The sequence below is a fragment of the Salmo salar genome, chromosome 14, assembly GCF_965601325.2.
Source record: "Salmo salar chromosome 14, fSalSal1, whole genome shotgun sequence".
In the NCBI taxonomy this organism is placed as follows: domain Eukaryota; kingdom Metazoa; phylum Chordata; class Actinopteri; order Salmoniformes; family Salmonidae; genus Salmo; species Salmo salar.
Genome location: NC_138304.1, coordinates 33,287,459 through 33,306,141, shown reverse-complemented (window position 1 = coordinate 33,306,141; position 18,683 = coordinate 33,287,459). Strand labels below are relative to the sequence as shown.

Sequence of the window (18,683 nt, the reverse complement as noted above, 5' to 3'; positions counted from 1 at the left end):
TGTCACAATACAACTGATTGGCTCAAACGCATTAAGAAGGAAAGAAATTCCACAAACTAACTTTTAACAAGGCACACCTGTTAATTGAAATGCATTCCAGTTGACTACCTTATGAAGCTGGTTGAGAGAGTGCCAGGAGTGTGCAAAGCTGTCATAATGACAAAGGTGGCTACTTTAAAGAATTTTTTGATTCCATATGTGTTATTTCATAGTAGAATGTAGAAAATAGTAATAACAAAGAAAAACCCTTGAATGAGTAGGTGTGTCCAAACGTTTGACTGGTACCTGAGATACATACATAGATACAGTATATACATACGTACATTAGATACTGTATATACATACCTACATAGATACTATACATACATACATACATACATACATACATACATACATACATACATACATACATACATACATACATACATACATACTGTAAATACATAGCTACATATGCTGCAGGTAGCCTAGCGGTTTGAGCGTTGGGCCAGTACCAAAAGGTCTCTAGTCCGAATCCCAGAGCTGACAGGGTGGAAAAATAAGCCGATGTGCCCTTGAGCAAGGCACTTAACCGTATTGGCTCCAGGGTCGGTATTGGTAATGGCTGACCCTGGCCATGACCCCACTCTCCGAGGGTGTCTCAAAGGGAGTTGCAAAAAACGCATTTAAATTTCACACGTGTATAATGCGCACTTGTAATATAAGCATCCACAAAATTATTATTATTACGTAGATACATACATACATACATACATACACTAACTTATAAATGTATAAATATAATCACGTGTTCTAAATACATAAAGCCATAAACTGTCAACATCAAACCTCATACTGAATATCTACCATTTTTAAAGCCTTTTTTAGGGGCAATCTGTTCATTCTTTTGGTATAGATTTTTAAGGGGGATTCCATCTTTTATGTGATTTAAAATGACCTTCAGAGTTCTTACCTTGAGGGTCACCATGTGGTGTATTTACACAGAAAATAATTCAGCCCATTGTAGCCCGCTAGCTAATGAGATTGGTCGTTAAGTGAATGACACAAAGGCTACAAAAAAAGCTTAGTGGCTCCGTTGAATATTACAGTGTCCTCGCACACGCACACACACACACACACACACACAAACCTCGCGGCAGTGACACACTGGACTAGCCTGGCTACCAACCCACCCCACCTCGATGTCCTTCTACACCATCACCTCCTTGATGTTACTATGAAAGGCAAAACAAAGGCTAACGGGGGCATGGTAAGTCAGGCTAACAATTCTGCCCTGTCGGAAATGTTAATGTCTCCGTGTCTACGTATGAGAGTGTGAGTGAGTGTATCTGTGCCTGTTTAGTGAATGCAGAGCTTTCAGTCTCAGAGTAAATAGTGCTCTCGACAGATAAATAGATTCATGAAAGGTTAGCGCAGTGCCTAAGGAGACTGTCACTTCCAGACATGTTGGCTAATGTGACAGAGGACAAGACCCAGCTGTTTCCTCTTGCTTGCTTCCTAACTGTAACTTTACTCGCTAGCAACCCTCTTTTCTTTTCCCCCTGAACTTACGTCTGATGTCTTCTTTATGGAAGTACTGTAGTTTTGTCTCTTACCAGCTCTATTTACAGCTCTACTCAGAAAATAGAGCTACTTTTTACTACAAGTTGTGCCTTAGCTTCTATTTTCCATTACAGGATGGTAGTTTCATATTGACATCTCTGGTCCGTGCATTCAATTCGTGTCCATAATAGTTTTTTTTTCTGACTGAAATTAATTTCTGGTTTAGACATTTTGTTATTGCGAGAGAATTCAATATGTAGATGTTTTTTGGGATGTATAACCATACTCCTGAATTTGACATTTAGACCTGTCACTGCCTTGTACTTGTCCTATACTTGCAGGTACTCTCAACAGGTTTAAGCTGGTTGTTTTACATAGAAGTATATTATGTATCCTACATCATTTATATTGTATCAAAATATCATGCACGACCGGCAGACTGCATAGTGGGTTAAAGTCCATATTTTTTATTAAACCCTAGAGTTAAGTCAAATTTACATTTTATTGATGCGTATAATCATAATCACAGACCATCTGCTGATCTGGCAAGCTCGGTTCAAACTCACAAAACAGTCCTGCTAACCTTTAAGTACAAAATACTATAGTCAGGGTTTAACTCGGCTATCCCAGAAGATTGTGTGTGTTAGAGGAGATTGTATAGATTTAGCATAATACTTCATTCAGATCCTCTAGGGCTGCTCCTGCCATGTGTGTTATATATATCACGATCACTTCGATAACCACCATGATATTAAGCATGATCAATGTTAGCAACAGCCTGGCTAAGAGTACACATTACTAACTTTTTGACACATGTATGACTACAACCTACATTGCCATGGTTTCAGGCATTTAACTGCACAGAGGTTTTGTATTATTTCACTCTTTTTCCTGGTTTGGAATAATGTTGATAAAATGGTCAATGAAAACTATTTTATTTACTTTCCCCATTTAGAATAAGTAAATTACAACACTTTTATAACAATTTTCTTGCATTTTTTTCAACAAAATAAGAAATTCACCATCAGGCATCTCTATAAGGCATAAAATACTTATGTACAACTCATTCCAAACAAAGCTTACGCAGACTGAGAATTCATATGCCAGAGGTAAATCCCAGTTAACACGGATTTATACTGGCATGAGTTAAAGGACTAGAGTTTGTAATCCAGGTGGCCAGGGGATTTTGCCACACAGTGAAATCACTTAAAACTCCCCCAACGTCCTGAGCCATGGAGCTCAGAAAGCTGGGAGATTTTTCAGAATTTATGACAGCACAGCTGAACTCTTTCTGTGTGCGTGTGCACGCTCGTGTGCAAGCGCCTGTCCACCTGCCTGTGTGTGTGTGTGTGTGTGTGTGTGTGTTTGGATAATTTACTTCCTTTTATATACTCAATTAGTAAGATTGGGAGCCAGATAACAACATGAGACCTTGACAGATTGGTATTATCCCCCTTTGACAGGGCGAGTGGATAGTATTGGGAATTCAGCGTCCCATCTGCATAAACAGAAATAAATGTTTGTAGCTGAAAGTAAAGGATAATGGCCTCTATTTTAACAGCCGTTGACGCCACCTCTTCATTAGTAATGTGACCAAGTGGTTATTGGAGTCATTTCCCTTTTTCCCAGTTTGCTCTCTATGAGCTCCATGTACTGTAAATGTTTGGATGTGTGTGGCTGTGGAGGATGAGAAGACGGGAATAGTTTGTGTGTTTGCGTGCATTTGCATGTATGTGCACACTTAACGTGTGTGTGTGTGTTTGGAGGACAGGACAGAGGAGCAGAGATGGAGTGGAGTTGTTTAATGACAGGAACAGCTGACTTGTTTAGAGAGCAGTGAAAGGTAATTAACCCTGGGAAAACTACAGCTGCCATGCGAGCTGTTCACTTCAGTGCAATCTGATTAGGAATCAATGCCTCAGTGCTGCCTGGCTCCTTTCAGACACACTGTGTGTGTCTGTGTGTGTACGGTGTATGTTTTTTCGAGGTAAACTTTTCCCACCCGGAGGCCTCTGGGCACGGGAGACCTGCCTTTTGTGGCACGGGATTAGCTCGAACGGTTACTACGTTTCTCCAAATTGCCGACCACCTGGTAGCATTCAGGCAACCCTCCTCCTGCATGAAAAGGGTCTCCTTGGAAAGAAACAATGGCCAGGATTACTCTGTAGTGATGACCGGGCTGGAACTTCTTTTCCCCCAAACACCTGTCAATGAATTAGTCCTTGTTAGTGTTTTGAAAAACTTATGTTCAATAATGATTTGAAAGATGCAAACTAACATAGCATACAGTATTCACACACCTTGACTTTTTCCCCATAATTTCAAAGTGGACATTTTTTACAAATGAATTAAAAATGAAAGCTGAAATGTCTTGAGTCAACAAGTATTCAACCACTTCGTTATGGCTAGCCTAAATAAGTTTAGGAGTAAACATGTGCTTAACAAGTCACATAAGTTATAATGACTAGCTCATCTCTGTACCCCACACATACAATTATCTGTAAGGTCGCTCAGTTGAGCAGTCAATTTCAAACACAGATTCATCCACAAAGACCAGGGAGGTTTTCCAAAGCCTCGCAAAGAAGGGCACCGATTGGTAGATGGGTACAAATAAAAAAGCAGACATTTAATATCCCTTTGAGCATGGTGAGGTTATTAATTACGCTTTGGATGGTGTATCAATGCACCCAGTTATTACAAAGCTACAGGCGCCCTTCCTAACTTAGTTGCTGGAGAGGAAGGAAACCGCTCAGGGATTTCACCATGAGGCCAATGGTGACTTTAAAACCGTTAGAGTTTAATGGCTGTGATAGGAGAAAACTGAGGATGGATCAACATTGTAGTTACTCCACAATACTAATCTAAATGACAGAGTGAAAAGAAGGAAGCCTGTTCAGAAAAAAAAATATTCTGGGACGGCAGGTAGCCTAGTGGTTAGAGCATTGGGCCAGTAACCGAAAGGTTGCTGGATTGAATCCCCGAGCTGACAAGGTAAAAATATGTCGTTCTGCCCCTGGGCAAGGCAGTTAACCCACTGTTCCCCGGTAGGCCGTCATTGTAAATAATAATTTGTTCTTAAGTGACTTGCCTAGTTAAATAAAGGTTAAATTTAAAAATGATTTAAAACAATTCCAAAGCATGCATCCTGTTTGCAATAAGGTACTAAAGTAAAACTGCAAAAAATGTGGCAAATAAATTAACTTTATGTCCTGAATACAAATCGTTATGTTTGGGGCAACACATTTTCAAGCATTGTGGTGGCTGCATCATGTTATGGGTATGCCTGTCATCGGCAAGGACTGGAGTTTTTTATTTTATATAAAAAAACGGAATAGAGCTAAGCACAGGCAAAATCCTAGAGGAAAACCTGGTTCAGTCTTGGGAGACAAATTTAACTTTCAGCAAAACAATAACCTAAAACATAATGCTAAATTTCTTACCAAGACAACATTGAATGCTCATGAGTTGCCTAGTTACAGTTTTGACTTAAATCAGCTTGAAAATCTATGACAGAGCTCGAAGAATTTAAAAAATTATAATTTGCAAATATTGTACAATCCAGGTGTGCAAAGCTCTTAGACTTACCAAGAAAGACTCACATCTGTAATCGCTGTCAAAGGTGATTCTAACATGTTTTGACTCAGGGGTGTGAAAACTCATGTATATGCAATATTTCTGTGTTTCATTTTCATTAAATTAGCAAACATTTCAATTAACATGTTTTCACTTTTTCAGTATGGGGTATTGTTTGAATCTGGATGAGAGAGAAACAAATGTAATTGATTTTGAATTCAGGCGGTAACACAACAAAACGTGTAATAAATTAAGGGGTATGAATACTTTCTGAAGGCACTGTTGGTGTTAATTGATTGTGTAGAAGCTGCAATCCTGTGATATAGGTTTAATTTCCTTTGGGTTATAATTAGTCTTGGTAGTTATAGATAGCATGGTAACAAACCATTCCATAAAACAAAGCAATATGCTGTTTTTGAATATTCAACATTTCTGTTCTGATTGAGATTGATATTTGATCATTAATTGCAATTCATCTAAAAAGCCATCTTTCATAGAATAATATAACTATAAAAGTGCCCCAAATTTAGTGAAAAAAATACAGACATTGTCTCTCTGATGGCGGAACAAGAAGAACCACCAATCTGGACTTTGTGCCACTGTGACTGTGTGGACCTGGTCCAGATTAACTCAGTTTAGAAGGGAAGGCTTTGGGATGACTTTGGAAAGCGATTACAAGATTTTTAAATCACCTCAGCGCAGGTGTCACCGTCTGACTCTTTTATGGGGTGCTTTGCTAACTGGCTCCAATAACAAGTTTCCCCTGTAGTTATGCCATCATAACAAATCATTGAAGCGATAGTGGCTGGCCAGCCAGGCTCCTAATTGTCTGTTAAGAATTCTGTGGAGCCTCGTTCTCTTTATTGAAGCTTCTCAGTCTTGGGGAAGTGATAAGACAGAAGCCAGTTTGTAGAGCCCCGTATAAAAGTACTCATTTGGCATGAGACAAACACTTTGCTTGGCGGCCAGGATGGCTGCATTGGAGACGGTTATGTCTGAAATCACAGTTGTTTCTGGAAGTCCGGAAGCGCCCCTCTATGAGGATTTTGGTGTGTAAAAAGTGCCCACTGATCAGAAGATATTCTGTTTCCCTTTTACTGTATTTATGTGAATGGATTGGTGTTCTACACTTTGGCGATTGTTCATACATTTTCTCTCCTTCTCACTCTCTCTTTGAACTTATATTATCAGTACAGAAATAGCGTGGAATTGGGCATGGTTACCTCCATACCTTACCTGGCTTAGCTTGTGTTAGTCTCTTTAGCCAATTTGCTGTCACTGTCCACAGTTGGTTCTACTGTATTTAGCACCATTCTATCATCTTCTCATGGTACTAAATATACAATCTTTCATTGGAAGAGGTATAGTATACTGTGAGATTTTTGATGGGTTGAGTTTGGAGCGTTACAAAGAGCAAACTACTCTGTATGATACTTTAAACTTGTATAGCCCTTAAGACTATTTTCAGTACAATTGGAGCTCACAGAGGTGTTGCTTGAGAGGTCAAACTATTAGTTCAATCATATCTTTATTAATTCTGCATCATAAGAAAGTCACCAATAACTGAAAATCTTGGGACCCATTTGTTTATATTTAAGGAATATTAAATATATTACTTTTATAGGAACATTACCCTATTATTATTTTCAAGAGTTTATAAAATGTATTTGTATAAAAAAAGAATCACCATAATTTTAAGGGCCGGCTTTGATATGAATAGTGAAATCAGAGCCCCCCCCCCCCTTCCTCGCTTTCACCCTCCCCCTCCTAAAACGTTTCTTAGCTATTATTCTAATGTCCAGCTGCTAGCTTTTTAAACAGAGGGCATCTGATGGCTGCTTGGTCGCAGCACCGCAAATGAAAATAATTTTTTCAAAAACTTGTTTATCAAAATAGTCTCTTACACTATGAATGAATTAGCATTTCAATGAAAGGTGGTGAAATCAGTTGTGTTCCTTATCATCATATACCATCTCAGTTTGGCTCTCCACTGACAAGGAATCACTGTCTGCACACAAGCAACCAGCATTATTGTAAAGCGCACCTTTTTTGTTTAAAAACACTACATATTGCTGATTCTAAGCACGGTGGAGGATAACAAAAACCCAACCGGTCCTATTTTACATATACAAATATGATCAGTTTACCGTATACACTTAGACATTCATTACAAGGAAATATGAAAGTAAATTGTACTATCTATCGTTTGCTGTTTGCACTTTATTATGCAGAAACAGAAAACACTTAGCATGTCAAATTAATCTGGAAATTATTCCCGGGGTAAACTATAAACACAGAAGTTACCCCGCACATTTACCCTCCTTTTTTCTCCTTCCTCTAGATCAGAGTGTAATTGCCAGTAATCAGGTCTGTTTGCTGCTGATAAAACCTCTCTGAATGCGAGGAACCCTCTTTGTGTGATGACTCAATTATGCCAGAAGTGGCTCATCAAACCTGGCCCATCAGCTGCTTTAATAAATAAGGAGGAAAACTTGCTGCGGGCGCATTATAATTCCATTCATTCCATAATTAAATTCATTCCAGTTTTAACCCTTCATTCGTATAGTCTGCCTCTGGAAGAGGAAACAAAAACAAGGGAGGAGGGGAGGGGAGGGAGCGGGTACTGAACAGACAGTGACCTTGCATAGAGCATCTACCCATCCCCATAATTCAAAATGATACTGCTGAAGAAAGGTTAAGAGAAAAGGCTCAGTGAGAAGAGAATGGATGGTATCAGTTCAGATAGAGCCCTTCTGTCTGCATGCATTGTTTCCACACAGCTTTAAACAGTAATTATGTTAAAAGTGTCATCTAATCATAGCAGTTGGTTGGGGGAGTATGCGGGAGCTGACATTTTTAAAACCTTATTTGGTGTTATTCTCGTTTGCCTTGCTATCATCTTGCATCTGCCCCAATCTAAAGGAAACGTAAGCAAAGTAATTCATGTTTATGGTCTTCACACTTTTACTTACCCAACTGTAAGCTTTTATTGTTTTCTAAATGAAGTACCACCAGTACCATTGACTCAGTTTTACTTTATCACTAAGTGTCTGTTAATTACATGAGGGTGTCCCAAGTGCAGGGATAAGCTGGGAACCAGGGGACATTTGAATGACTCAAGGTTAATGATGATTATTATTATACTAATGAATATCACTATTAGTTGGAGCAGTAGCTTTACAGTAGTTGTTGGGATGGGTAAAAATTGTAACAGCACCACTTGTATTGATGGTGACATACAAGTACCGTTTGGCTTAGGAATCAGCCACAGTATTAGTTGTCATAGTTGCACAGATGTAGGATCTTAATTTGACCAGTTTCTCACAGCAGGAAAATAATCCTGCAGCAACAGGAAATGTGAATTATTGTGTGGATTATAATTAATGGACGTTTTTGTAGGGGTTGGTCCATTTTTTGTTAGGGCAAATCAAGTCTTTAGAAGCCTTTTTAAACCGTGAATACACTACACGTTTGCATTTCGTGCTGTGCAGGGTGATCAAAAAAGGGGCTCCCGAGTGGTGCAGCGGTCTAAGGCACTGCATCTCAGTGCTTGAGGCACTACACTACTGGTTCGATTCCAGGCTGTATCACAACCTGACGTGATTGGGAATCCCATAGGGCGCCGCACAATTGGCCCAGCGTCATCCGGGTTAGGGTTTGGCCGGGGTAGGCTATCATTGTAAATAAGAATTTGTTCTTAACTGACTTGCCAGGTTAAATAAAGGTAAAATAAAAACTAAAAAAAGAAAGCTCCTACACCTGTAGTAGTTGTTTTAAACAGTAGCAGGCAGCTTCAGTATCAACAATATACAAAACTGCAAGACCTTGTCAATGGCTAACCTTTTTGAAGTTGATTTCCAACAACACACATAACCTCATACTTGTATATTTAACCACTTGTAGTTTGTATGGCTATGATGAACAATAATTATGAACAATAATTATGAACAATAATATGCTTGATTGCATTTATATTTTGTATTAGAGCAGGGAAAACCACAGTTGGATCCACAGTAACAGATCCAACATATAAGCAGTCCCCATTCAACCCCTCTCCAAACGGTGTGAGAGGCCATGGTTATTCATGACTGTTGGACTGGGAAGCCCTCTCCTCTCCCAGTCTCAGTCAGTCACAGCCCATTCTCTCCTATCCTCTGTGGTGGGAAAGGTAGCAGATGGAATAGGGTGGGGAATGGGCTGGTCCCAATGACAGCATGCAAAGCAGCCAGATTAGCACATAGAGAATCACATAGAAATCCTGCGCATCAGGCATTAGGCAACTCTGCTCAGTATCCCCAGAGAAATCTGCCCCATACATGGGCAAATAGTCCTCAGAGAGCAAGACGTTATTTGTCTATTTGTGTTGGGGGGCAGGAAAATGATTCAGCAGATGACAAACCCACCGGCCTTCCTTAAATAGTAGTGAGTCTCTTTTTTCTTTTTCTTATGCTAATGATTCCGAGTCCCCCCTTTTGGTTTGCAGAGGGAAATGCTCTGAGTGCTGTAATTAAGATGTTTTTTTCTTTTTCCTTTTTTTCCCAAAGCTAACAGAAATAAATAATTCCTGTAATAAGATCTGTGAAGTGAAGAGGCTTAATGTACTCATTGTGTTTGTCCTTGTTTTCCCTCTTGGATGTTTTGTGTTAATTAGACTGTGAGCAATTTGATCTCTGTCAAGCAATCAATTTGCATCTTGGTCCTTATTCAACCATGTGAGGTATTATCTTGTTTCCTGCCCGTCACTATCTCTGACTGACTGCACGTTCACCAACAATGTCTATCACCACCAGCACCTTTAGCATTGAGGACAATATTATCAATATGATTAATTAGTTAACCAACCTACAGAATACTACAATTTAGATGGAAAACTTGGAAATTGAGAATCAGTAAAAAGTTAGTTTCTTTCCACTCCACATTTGATTTGTAGGCTTATATCTATTTTTATTAAAGGTATATTTATTTTGGGTTTTTTTTGTTACAGAGAATGAATTTCATGCTCACATCCTGAAAAAAGTCAAGAATTGTGCACAAATCGACCAAGGTGGACTGCGTGGACCTTGAAGCACGTCGTATATATTTCCAAGAAAACTGCAAATAAAGGTAGGCTTAATATAATTTGAGTTAATATTTTCCAGTGATGGGTTTGGGTACTATACATATGGATGAAAGAGCATGGAGCTAGTTGATGTCCTCTACAATAAGGTTGAAATATAGCCAAGTTCATTGTCCTGGGGGAAAAAAAATTATGTATATTTTACCAATTCACTTTATCTGTGAACGGATATAGTCATGTATTTGTATGGCTAATGGAAGTGGTAGCCATGATGTTCTGGATAAGCAGCATGTTTAGCAGTGTCGTGTCAATGCTCTTTTGACCCCCGCAAAATATGAGAGACAGATATTGTTTTACATATGCAGGGATGTGGGCGTTTGCAGATTTTGTATATTCGATATGTAGCTAGCTTTGTTGAGTCTGCTGCTTTATTTTTATACCACAGCACGTGTATTGTAGCCTACTGTACGTTGAATGTGACCATGCCTCCCAGGCTGCATTTAGACAAGCAGCCCAATTCTGATCTTTTTTCACTAATTGGTCTTTTGACCAATCAGATCAGCTATGAAAAAGATCTTATGTGATTGGTCAAATGACCAATTAGTGGAAAAAATATCAGAATTGGGCTGCTTGTGTAATCGTAGCCCCATTGTTCTACTTTTGAAAGCCGTTCCTAAGTCCAAAATGGCTGGCTGAAACCATGACAATGTCCAGATAGCCTTGGATAAAAATACTATGACCATAATGTCAACCATAAAGAAATGGGAAAACATTTTGTACTGACCAATGACCACCAAAGATCTATCATGTGTATGTGTTATAGTTTTGTGCAGTGTCAGGAATATATAACACAAACAAATCCCTGCCTGAGAGTGTAGTAAATATTTAATACAAACAAACCCATATTTGAATAGCATGTACTGTATCTACAGTATTTGTTCTGCCTGTGTAAATATATTCATTGAATGTCATGTGTTCTCTCCATGTCTACTTCTCTCTCTCTCTTAGTCGTAAACGTCTATAGGAGATTTCCACGTTGCTCCATTACTTCTGATTCATCCTCTGCAGAATTAGATACAGCTTTGAGTTTGTGAAGGACCAACAATAGCTTTTGTCGAATGGGTGTCAAAAGCACATGCTCTATACCCTCTCAGAACCTCTGTGCTGCTCACAAAGCAGAACATATAATACTTGAACACAAAAAGTTTGAGCTGTTTCTCCATCTCCCCTCAGATGACAATCAATCACATTTATTTTATAAAGCCCTTCTTACATCAGCTGATGTCACAAAGTGCTGTACAGAAACCCAGCCTAAAACCCCAAACAGCAAGCAATGCAGATGTAGAAGCACGGTGGCTAGGAAAAACTCCCTAGAAAGACTAGATACAGGCCTTTGAAGGAATACAGTATGTAATTGAACGTTCTAACAAACATATTGAGCGCAGTTGAAAAAGCATGAACTGACAAAATATCAGTCAAATGTATACTCCTCACGGTCAAAACCAAGTTCATCGGGTATCTTACGAAGATGGAAGCATTATTATATTCAATATAGTATTTTCAATATATTCAAATAAGTATTTTCAAAATACATGATATTCTGGCTTTACTTGTAAGATAGAGGAATTTAAATGGTTCATGTACAGAGCATTAATAAGGCATTAAATCAGAGGTTATGTTATGAAATATTTAAAAAGTGTTTAAAACAAGTAGATTTGCATAATGTGAGTGTTGCCTCTCAATAACACAGAGGTGCCTAATGTGAGAATATTAGTCAATCTGTGAAATTACACTATCTGAATTTGAAATTGAAATTAATTTGTATTATTGTAGACGTTGTAACACATACACTATCTATACAAATCTTGTTTAATAAAAACAAGTTATATAAATGTATACAAAATGAGTGAGTATCTCTTGTCTGTTTGTTTGTCTGTTCATACGATGATGGAAAAATTGTAATGAACTAATGAGGTAAATGAGTTTTTACAGAATGTAATCTATAGTGTTTGGGTAGTTGTTTGTCTCAATAGGGCCCTAGTAATCAAAAGTAATGAACCTATTATGTGCAGGTCCTCCGAGGGCCCGGCGTGGCATTGAAGAGTGTGGCACATAAAAGGTTTATTAAAGTAAATTAAGGTCCATCACTGCCACACCTGCTCCCCTATTATAAATGTATGACAGGTCAGTGCCTTCAATCACAACAGCAAACCAGAGAGAGGAGTCATGTTTCCCATTACCAGGAAAAGTAACAGCGTATCTATCCTGTGACTCACAAATTTCACTGGCCTGTGACCACTATACACTGCCATCAGCCCAGAATAATTACCTTTAATAGGTTTTATTTGGGATCCACATGAGAAATGGTGGCGAGGGAGAGTGGATGGATTTGAACAACTATTTTGGTCTAAACACACTGCTGTCTGTCTGTGTACCACCACCTGCACTTTAATGTCATTATTTTGCATTATGATGTTTTTTCCACCTCAAAGTTTATTTTGTTTTATTAACTTCACCTTCGGTTGGTGTTTTGCTTTTACATGTGTTTTCATGACTACACCCATTAATTTGCCGCAGATAATCAACACGTAAATACATAAATGTTCTGGGAAATATAGGGTAATGTTGATAGGAAGGTTCAAAGTTACTTCAAATAAACCTAAAAAAATTGGATGGATACAGCATCTGCTGAGTAAATGTTAACATCATTATTCCAGTCTCAGTAGTCAATATTAACAGAATCTGTATTTTGTTAGAAATTTGTGTTACATGCTAAAGAATACATTGTGTGTTCTTTATCAACAGATGGATTCAGAAGGAGAGGAAAACACACTCCAAACATGCAACGGTGGTAAAGGTGAGCAGTGTTGACAACTCTTACCATGTTCAAGCAAGCACATCAATAGCAGTAACCGAGCACTTCAGCAATTCACGCACATTCCACTTATACATCTATGGGGTCTAGGCAGGAATCAGTTCAACAATCCAACTTTACAACTGTCAGTTTTACAAATTATCTTACCAATTTGAAGAGCACTGCATTGCCATTATTTTATTCAGATGGGGAATTAGTTCATCAAATTGGAACTGTGGCTCAAATTCGTTAAGGAGTGAATATATATAGTGTGATTGAAAACCCCTAGACAGGGGGATGCCATTATGCTAGTGTTCCAAGCCTCTAAGGTCTGGCTGGTGGCACCAGAGCCATTACTATGTCTGGGAAATTCATGGAAGCTTTATTATGGGGTTGTGCTTCATGGGAATACGGTGGACTTGAATGAGAATGAGATTTGCATCTGTGGTGCATGCCCCTCAGGGAAAATCGATTTGCCTTTTCAGATCATGTTGTCAAAGCTGTCAGGAGGATGAGCTACAGCAGATCTCAGAAAGAGGAGAGCAGATTGGGGTTGTGGATATTTAAAAAAAAAAATCTATATAAAGGGTATCTTGACGATGATTTTAATCATATCAGAAGGCTTTTGTTGAAGTAAAATAGTTCATTATAAGGTTGCAAAAAATCTATTTTGATAAGTAGCTGTAAAAGTCATATTTTCATAGAACATTTGATAGAGTACAATCCAAAATCATACTAGGGGAACACCCCACTACCATGAGTGTAGTCGGCCCACAGTGTATTCATTCACAACTGCTTATCAAAAACATGGAACTAGTACAGTAGATCGGTAGCTTTGATCAGGATTGTGTTTCCCCAGTAGCCAGATGCGTAGTCACTCCACAGTGGAAATGTAAACATTACTATTTACCTGACGTACTTCTGTTTCTGTTTACAGTTCCAGCTGACTGCATCACCCAGGCTCCGAGGTAAGGGTTCACGACCTCTTTGTGAAAATAAACACTTACAGGTATCCTCTAATTCACCTCGGGTTTCCTATGCCCTTGCATACAGAATGAAATAGGCATCCTTTGTTAGTAGATGTGGTATGCTGGCCATTCTCTTATCTTGATAATACCGGTTATAATTGATTTTGTCCCTGTAGCTCTTCACTGCGCTTCTAGGTACTTATAATTTGTATTAATCATCTCAACCATATACAGTTTCTTCAACCTTATGTTGACCTTTTTTCACTGTAGTTACAAAAAACACTTGTTTTTACTTTCTGAATCCTGAAATACAGTTGGGGAATAAACTGACAATGTTACATTTTACGTTCACTTTAAGTTCAAAGTTTTCAGATGAACCCCAGTAACGGCTATGGCCTTTTGTTGACCCCGTTGCTCTTTTTATTCATTCATCCCCCCCACAACAGCACATATGGGTCTATGGCTGCTAGGAAGAGGCTCGCCCAGGAAGGGGTGCAGGGCGCCCCCGTCAACAAGAGAAAGTCTCTCCTGATGAGGCCCCGCCACTACAGCCCCAGTGAGGCGTGCTGTGAGGAGGAGAACGAGGACCTGGCACCGCCACAGGACAAAGAAGAGCTGAGGAACATTGACACTCCAGCAGGTAGACAGATGTCCTGTTGTTTGTCTGTTTTGATGAACAATTGACGCTGAATTTTAAAATCCCATCTGTTGCATTCATATTTCCCTCCTTCTCTATTGCCTGTCTGCTCGCCATCAGCCAGACCCCATAGTCATTGTGTATTGGAAGTGAAAGACGAGACTGCTGGGTTCACATTAGTTGTGTCTGTCTCACGTCCTCAGTCCTACTTTTGACAGCTTATCTGCCATGATATTTTTGGCATGGTTTTTCCCCCTATTTTTGATGAGGCCAGATTTCAGACTCCTCCTTTTCTTTTTTTTTCTTCTGTGTTTGGTTCTTCTGAAAAGCCATTCAGAAATGGGTTGAAAACACAGAGAATTGAATAATGATCATGTTTGCTTTAGGCCATTCTGATTAGATTGTCATCTGTTGATGTTTGTTTAGTAAAGTGAGTTGAGTTTAGATTATACACACGATTTATTGATTATTAACACAAGCTAATGTTGCATCTTAACAGAACCAGCTTCCCTTCTGAAGTATGCTAACCATCTTCTTATTAAACCAATGTCACTGATATAATATAATAAATTAGTGATTATTTGTCAAAAGATACTAAGACCAAGGTGCGTACATAAGGAAATGTTTGTTTATTTCATTGAGCCCTCGCCCCAAGCAAAACATTTCTATTTCCAAATGAATTGAATTTTGAGCATTTTGGCAACAATACCCATGGTTTACATGTGCATTCTCACCCACTATAATCTGCACTTATTTGGTATAGTTTTAACGATGTAACTAAGCAACAAACGTAATTGTCCCCTTCGAAAGCTTTTGTTAGGCCCTCTAACACAGTCCAAATATACATAATTAGGCATAATGTCTACAGCTCATTATAGTACACATGTGGGTAGTTAAATGGACCAAGAGAGTAGCTCAATGAATTGTGCGGATTAATTGGAAATGGAATGTATTTGTTTCTGGGGTTCATATAACATTACAATTATCATAACCCTTTCTGCACTAGCTTCGCTATCTGTTTTTTCCCTTTATCTTTCTTTGTACATATACCTCCCTCTCATGGTTTGTTTGTGTTTCAAGCAGAGCTTTTATGTGTCTGTATTCAGTCACCACTACCTACTTGTACTGTATTATAACCTTTAAATCAAGAAAAGTAGATATTTTTTTTATCAAAAGAAGGCACCTGCAAACAGCAAGCCCTATACAATACAATGAACATGTATCAAAAGGCAGGAAACACAAAGCAATGACTGAACATTGTGTGATTAACATAGGCCTACATACATTTGTAAATATATTTTTGTCACAATCAGGTCTGGGGATATTTTATGTGAAATGTCTATGACAGTTAAAGTGGATAGAAAAAGCAATAAGAATGTAACAGCGGGATACTGTTCATATCTGCATTTTAAAACAAGAGGGAAAAATAAGCCGCTAATTTGGTCGAGCCGCACTGCGTTCAACTCCAGCCAAGCTCCAACCACACTGCAGAGCGCCTGTAATGGCTATTCTGGAGTACAAACTGTTCACCTGTTCCAATACACAAACCACAGGAGGGATCCATGTTTTTCTCTCCCATGCGGTCTCTTTTCCACTGCACTTCTCACTGTGTGTGTGTGTTCAGTTGAAGTCGGAAGTTTACATACACTTAGGTTGAAGTCATTAAAACTAGTTTTTCAACCACTCCACAAATTTCTTTTTAACAAACTATAGTTTTGGCAGGTCGGTTAGGACATCTACTTTGTGCATGACACAAGTAATTTTTCCAACAATTGTTTACATATTATTTCACTTATAATTCACTGTATCACAATTCCTGTGGATCAGAAGTTTACATACACTAAGTTGACTGTGCCTTTAAACAGTTTGGAAAATTCCAGAAAATGATATCATGGCTTTAGAAGCTTCTGATAGGCTAATTGACATAATTTGAGTCAATTGGAGGTGTACCTGTGGATGTATTACAAGGCCTACCTTCAAACTCAGTGCCTCTTTACTTGACATCATGGGAAAATCAAAAGAAATCAGCCAAGACCTCAGAAAAACAATTGTAGACCTCCACAAATCTGGTTCATCCTTGGGAGCAATTTCCAAACACCTGAAGGTACCACGTTCATCTGTACAAGCAATCGTACGCAAGTATAAACACCATGGGACCATGCAGCCATCATACCGCTCAGGAAGGAGACGCGTTCTGTCTCTTAGAGATGAACGTGCTTTGGTGCGAAAAGTGCAAATCAATCCCAGAACAACAGCAAAGGACAAAAGTACAAAAGTATCTATATCCACAGTAAAACGAGTCCTATATCGACATAACCTGAAAGGCTGCTCAGCAAGGAAGAAGCCACTGCTCCAAAACCGCCATAAAAAAAGCCAGACTACGGTTTGCAACTGCACATGGGGACAAAGATCGTACTTTCTGGAGAAATGTCCTCTGGTCTGATGAAACAAAAATAGAACTGTTTGGCCATAATGACCATCGTTATGTTTGGAGGAAAAAGGAGGCGGTTTGCAAGCCGAAGAACACCATCCCAACCGTGAAGCACGGGGGTGGCAGCATCATGTTGTGGGGGTGCTTTGCTGCAAGAGGGACTGGTGCACTTCACAAAATAGATGGCATCATGAGGTAGGAAAATTATGTGGATATATTGAAGCAACATCTCAAGACATCAGTCAGGAAGTTAAAGCTTGGTCGCAAATGTGTCTTCCAAATGGACAATGGCCCCAAGCATACTTCCAGAGTTGTGGCAAAATGGCTTAAGGACAACAAAGTCAAGGTATTGGAGTGGCCATCACAAAGCCCTGACCTCAATCCTATAGACAATTTGTGGGCAGAACTGAAAAATCGTGTGCGAGCAAGGAGGCCTACAAACCTGACTCAGTTACACCAGCTCTGTCAGGAGGAATGGGCCAAAATTCACCCAACTTATTGTGGGAACCTTGTGGAAGGCTACCCGAAACGTTTGACCCAAGTTAAACAATTTAAAGGCAATGCTACCAAATACTAATTGAGTGTATGTAAACTTCTGACCCACTGGGAATGTGATGAAAGAAATTAAAGCTGAAATAAATCATTCTGTCTTCTATTATTCTGACATTTCACATTCTTAAAATAAAGTGGTGATCCTAACTGACCTAAGACAGGGAATTCTTACTAGGATTAAATGTCAGGAATTATGAAAAATTGTGTTTAAATGTATTTGGCTAAGGTGTATGTAAACTTCCCACTTCAACTGTATGTGTGTCATCCATCTGTACAAAAATAAGTTATTTTCTGTCTGCTCTGCTAATTGTAACTAAACATAACTGACTTAATCTTTGTTGAACAGTGTGATATTCGTATGCAATTAAATGTACCATGCAACAAAAAGATTATCAGCCACGTCATTGCATGTCTCAAAAAATACAGCTTCATATTTTGCATCAAAAAAGGAGTTTAACTATGTCTATTTCATTCACCTACTTCCGCTGTTGCTGGTCTGTCTTCACCTGCCTTGTATTGTGGTAGTGAATATACATCACATCCCTACATTTACACAATCCAAAATCATATGCTTCAAAACAAAAGCCGTTTTTCTTTTTTGGCAGAGGTTCGCCAGATAAGTCAGAGCGCTACACTTCCTGCATTTAGCAGCTTTTATTTTGGGGGATTAAGTTGTATACTATGGCCTGATAAGGACTAGTAGTATCGGTTTGGTAATGCCTTTATCATCCTCAGTGGAATCCACTTACAAGATTATATAGCCTACAGAATTGCATCCTAAATTATCTCCAGATCTATCAACCTATTGGATCCCTCTCCTCCAGTCTCTGTGGCTTACTTTTAATTTGCTCTGTGACGTCTTTAGAGGATAGATCTACTCTGTACTGTACAGCCTACTTATGATTTCTAGAGTAAAAACCCTTATGGCCCCACTAAAGAGCTTTAGCACTGAAAATAAGTTTCAATGATTTGGGGGATCAAAATATATTTTAGTGAATCAATCCAGATGATAGCATTCCATTGTTAATCATTGACCATGACTTAATATTAATATAATCAGGGTTTTACTA

General features: G+C 38.8%; 1 protein-coding gene across 7 annotated transcripts in view; it reads left to right on the top strand.

The window, feature by feature from the left end:
• Window positions 1-18,683, top strand: part of LOC106569122 (suppression of tumorigenicity 18 protein) — a 62,768-nt gene that overhangs the window by 26,020 nt on the left and 18,065 nt on the right. For all 7 annotated transcript variants that reach the window (XM_045694196.2, XM_045694199.2, XM_014140117.3 and 4 more), the window contains 4 exons: window positions 10,100-10,218; window positions 12,977-13,028; window positions 13,963-13,993; window positions 14,440-14,633. In XM_045694196.2, coding sequence (XP_045550152.1) covers window positions 12,977-13,028; window positions 13,963-13,993; window positions 14,440-14,633 — 277 coding nt within the window. In that variant the 5' untranslated portion in view covers window positions 10,100-10,218. The remainder of the gene's footprint in view (window positions 1-10,099; window positions 10,219-12,976; window positions 13,029-13,962; window positions 13,994-14,439; window positions 14,634-18,683) is intronic.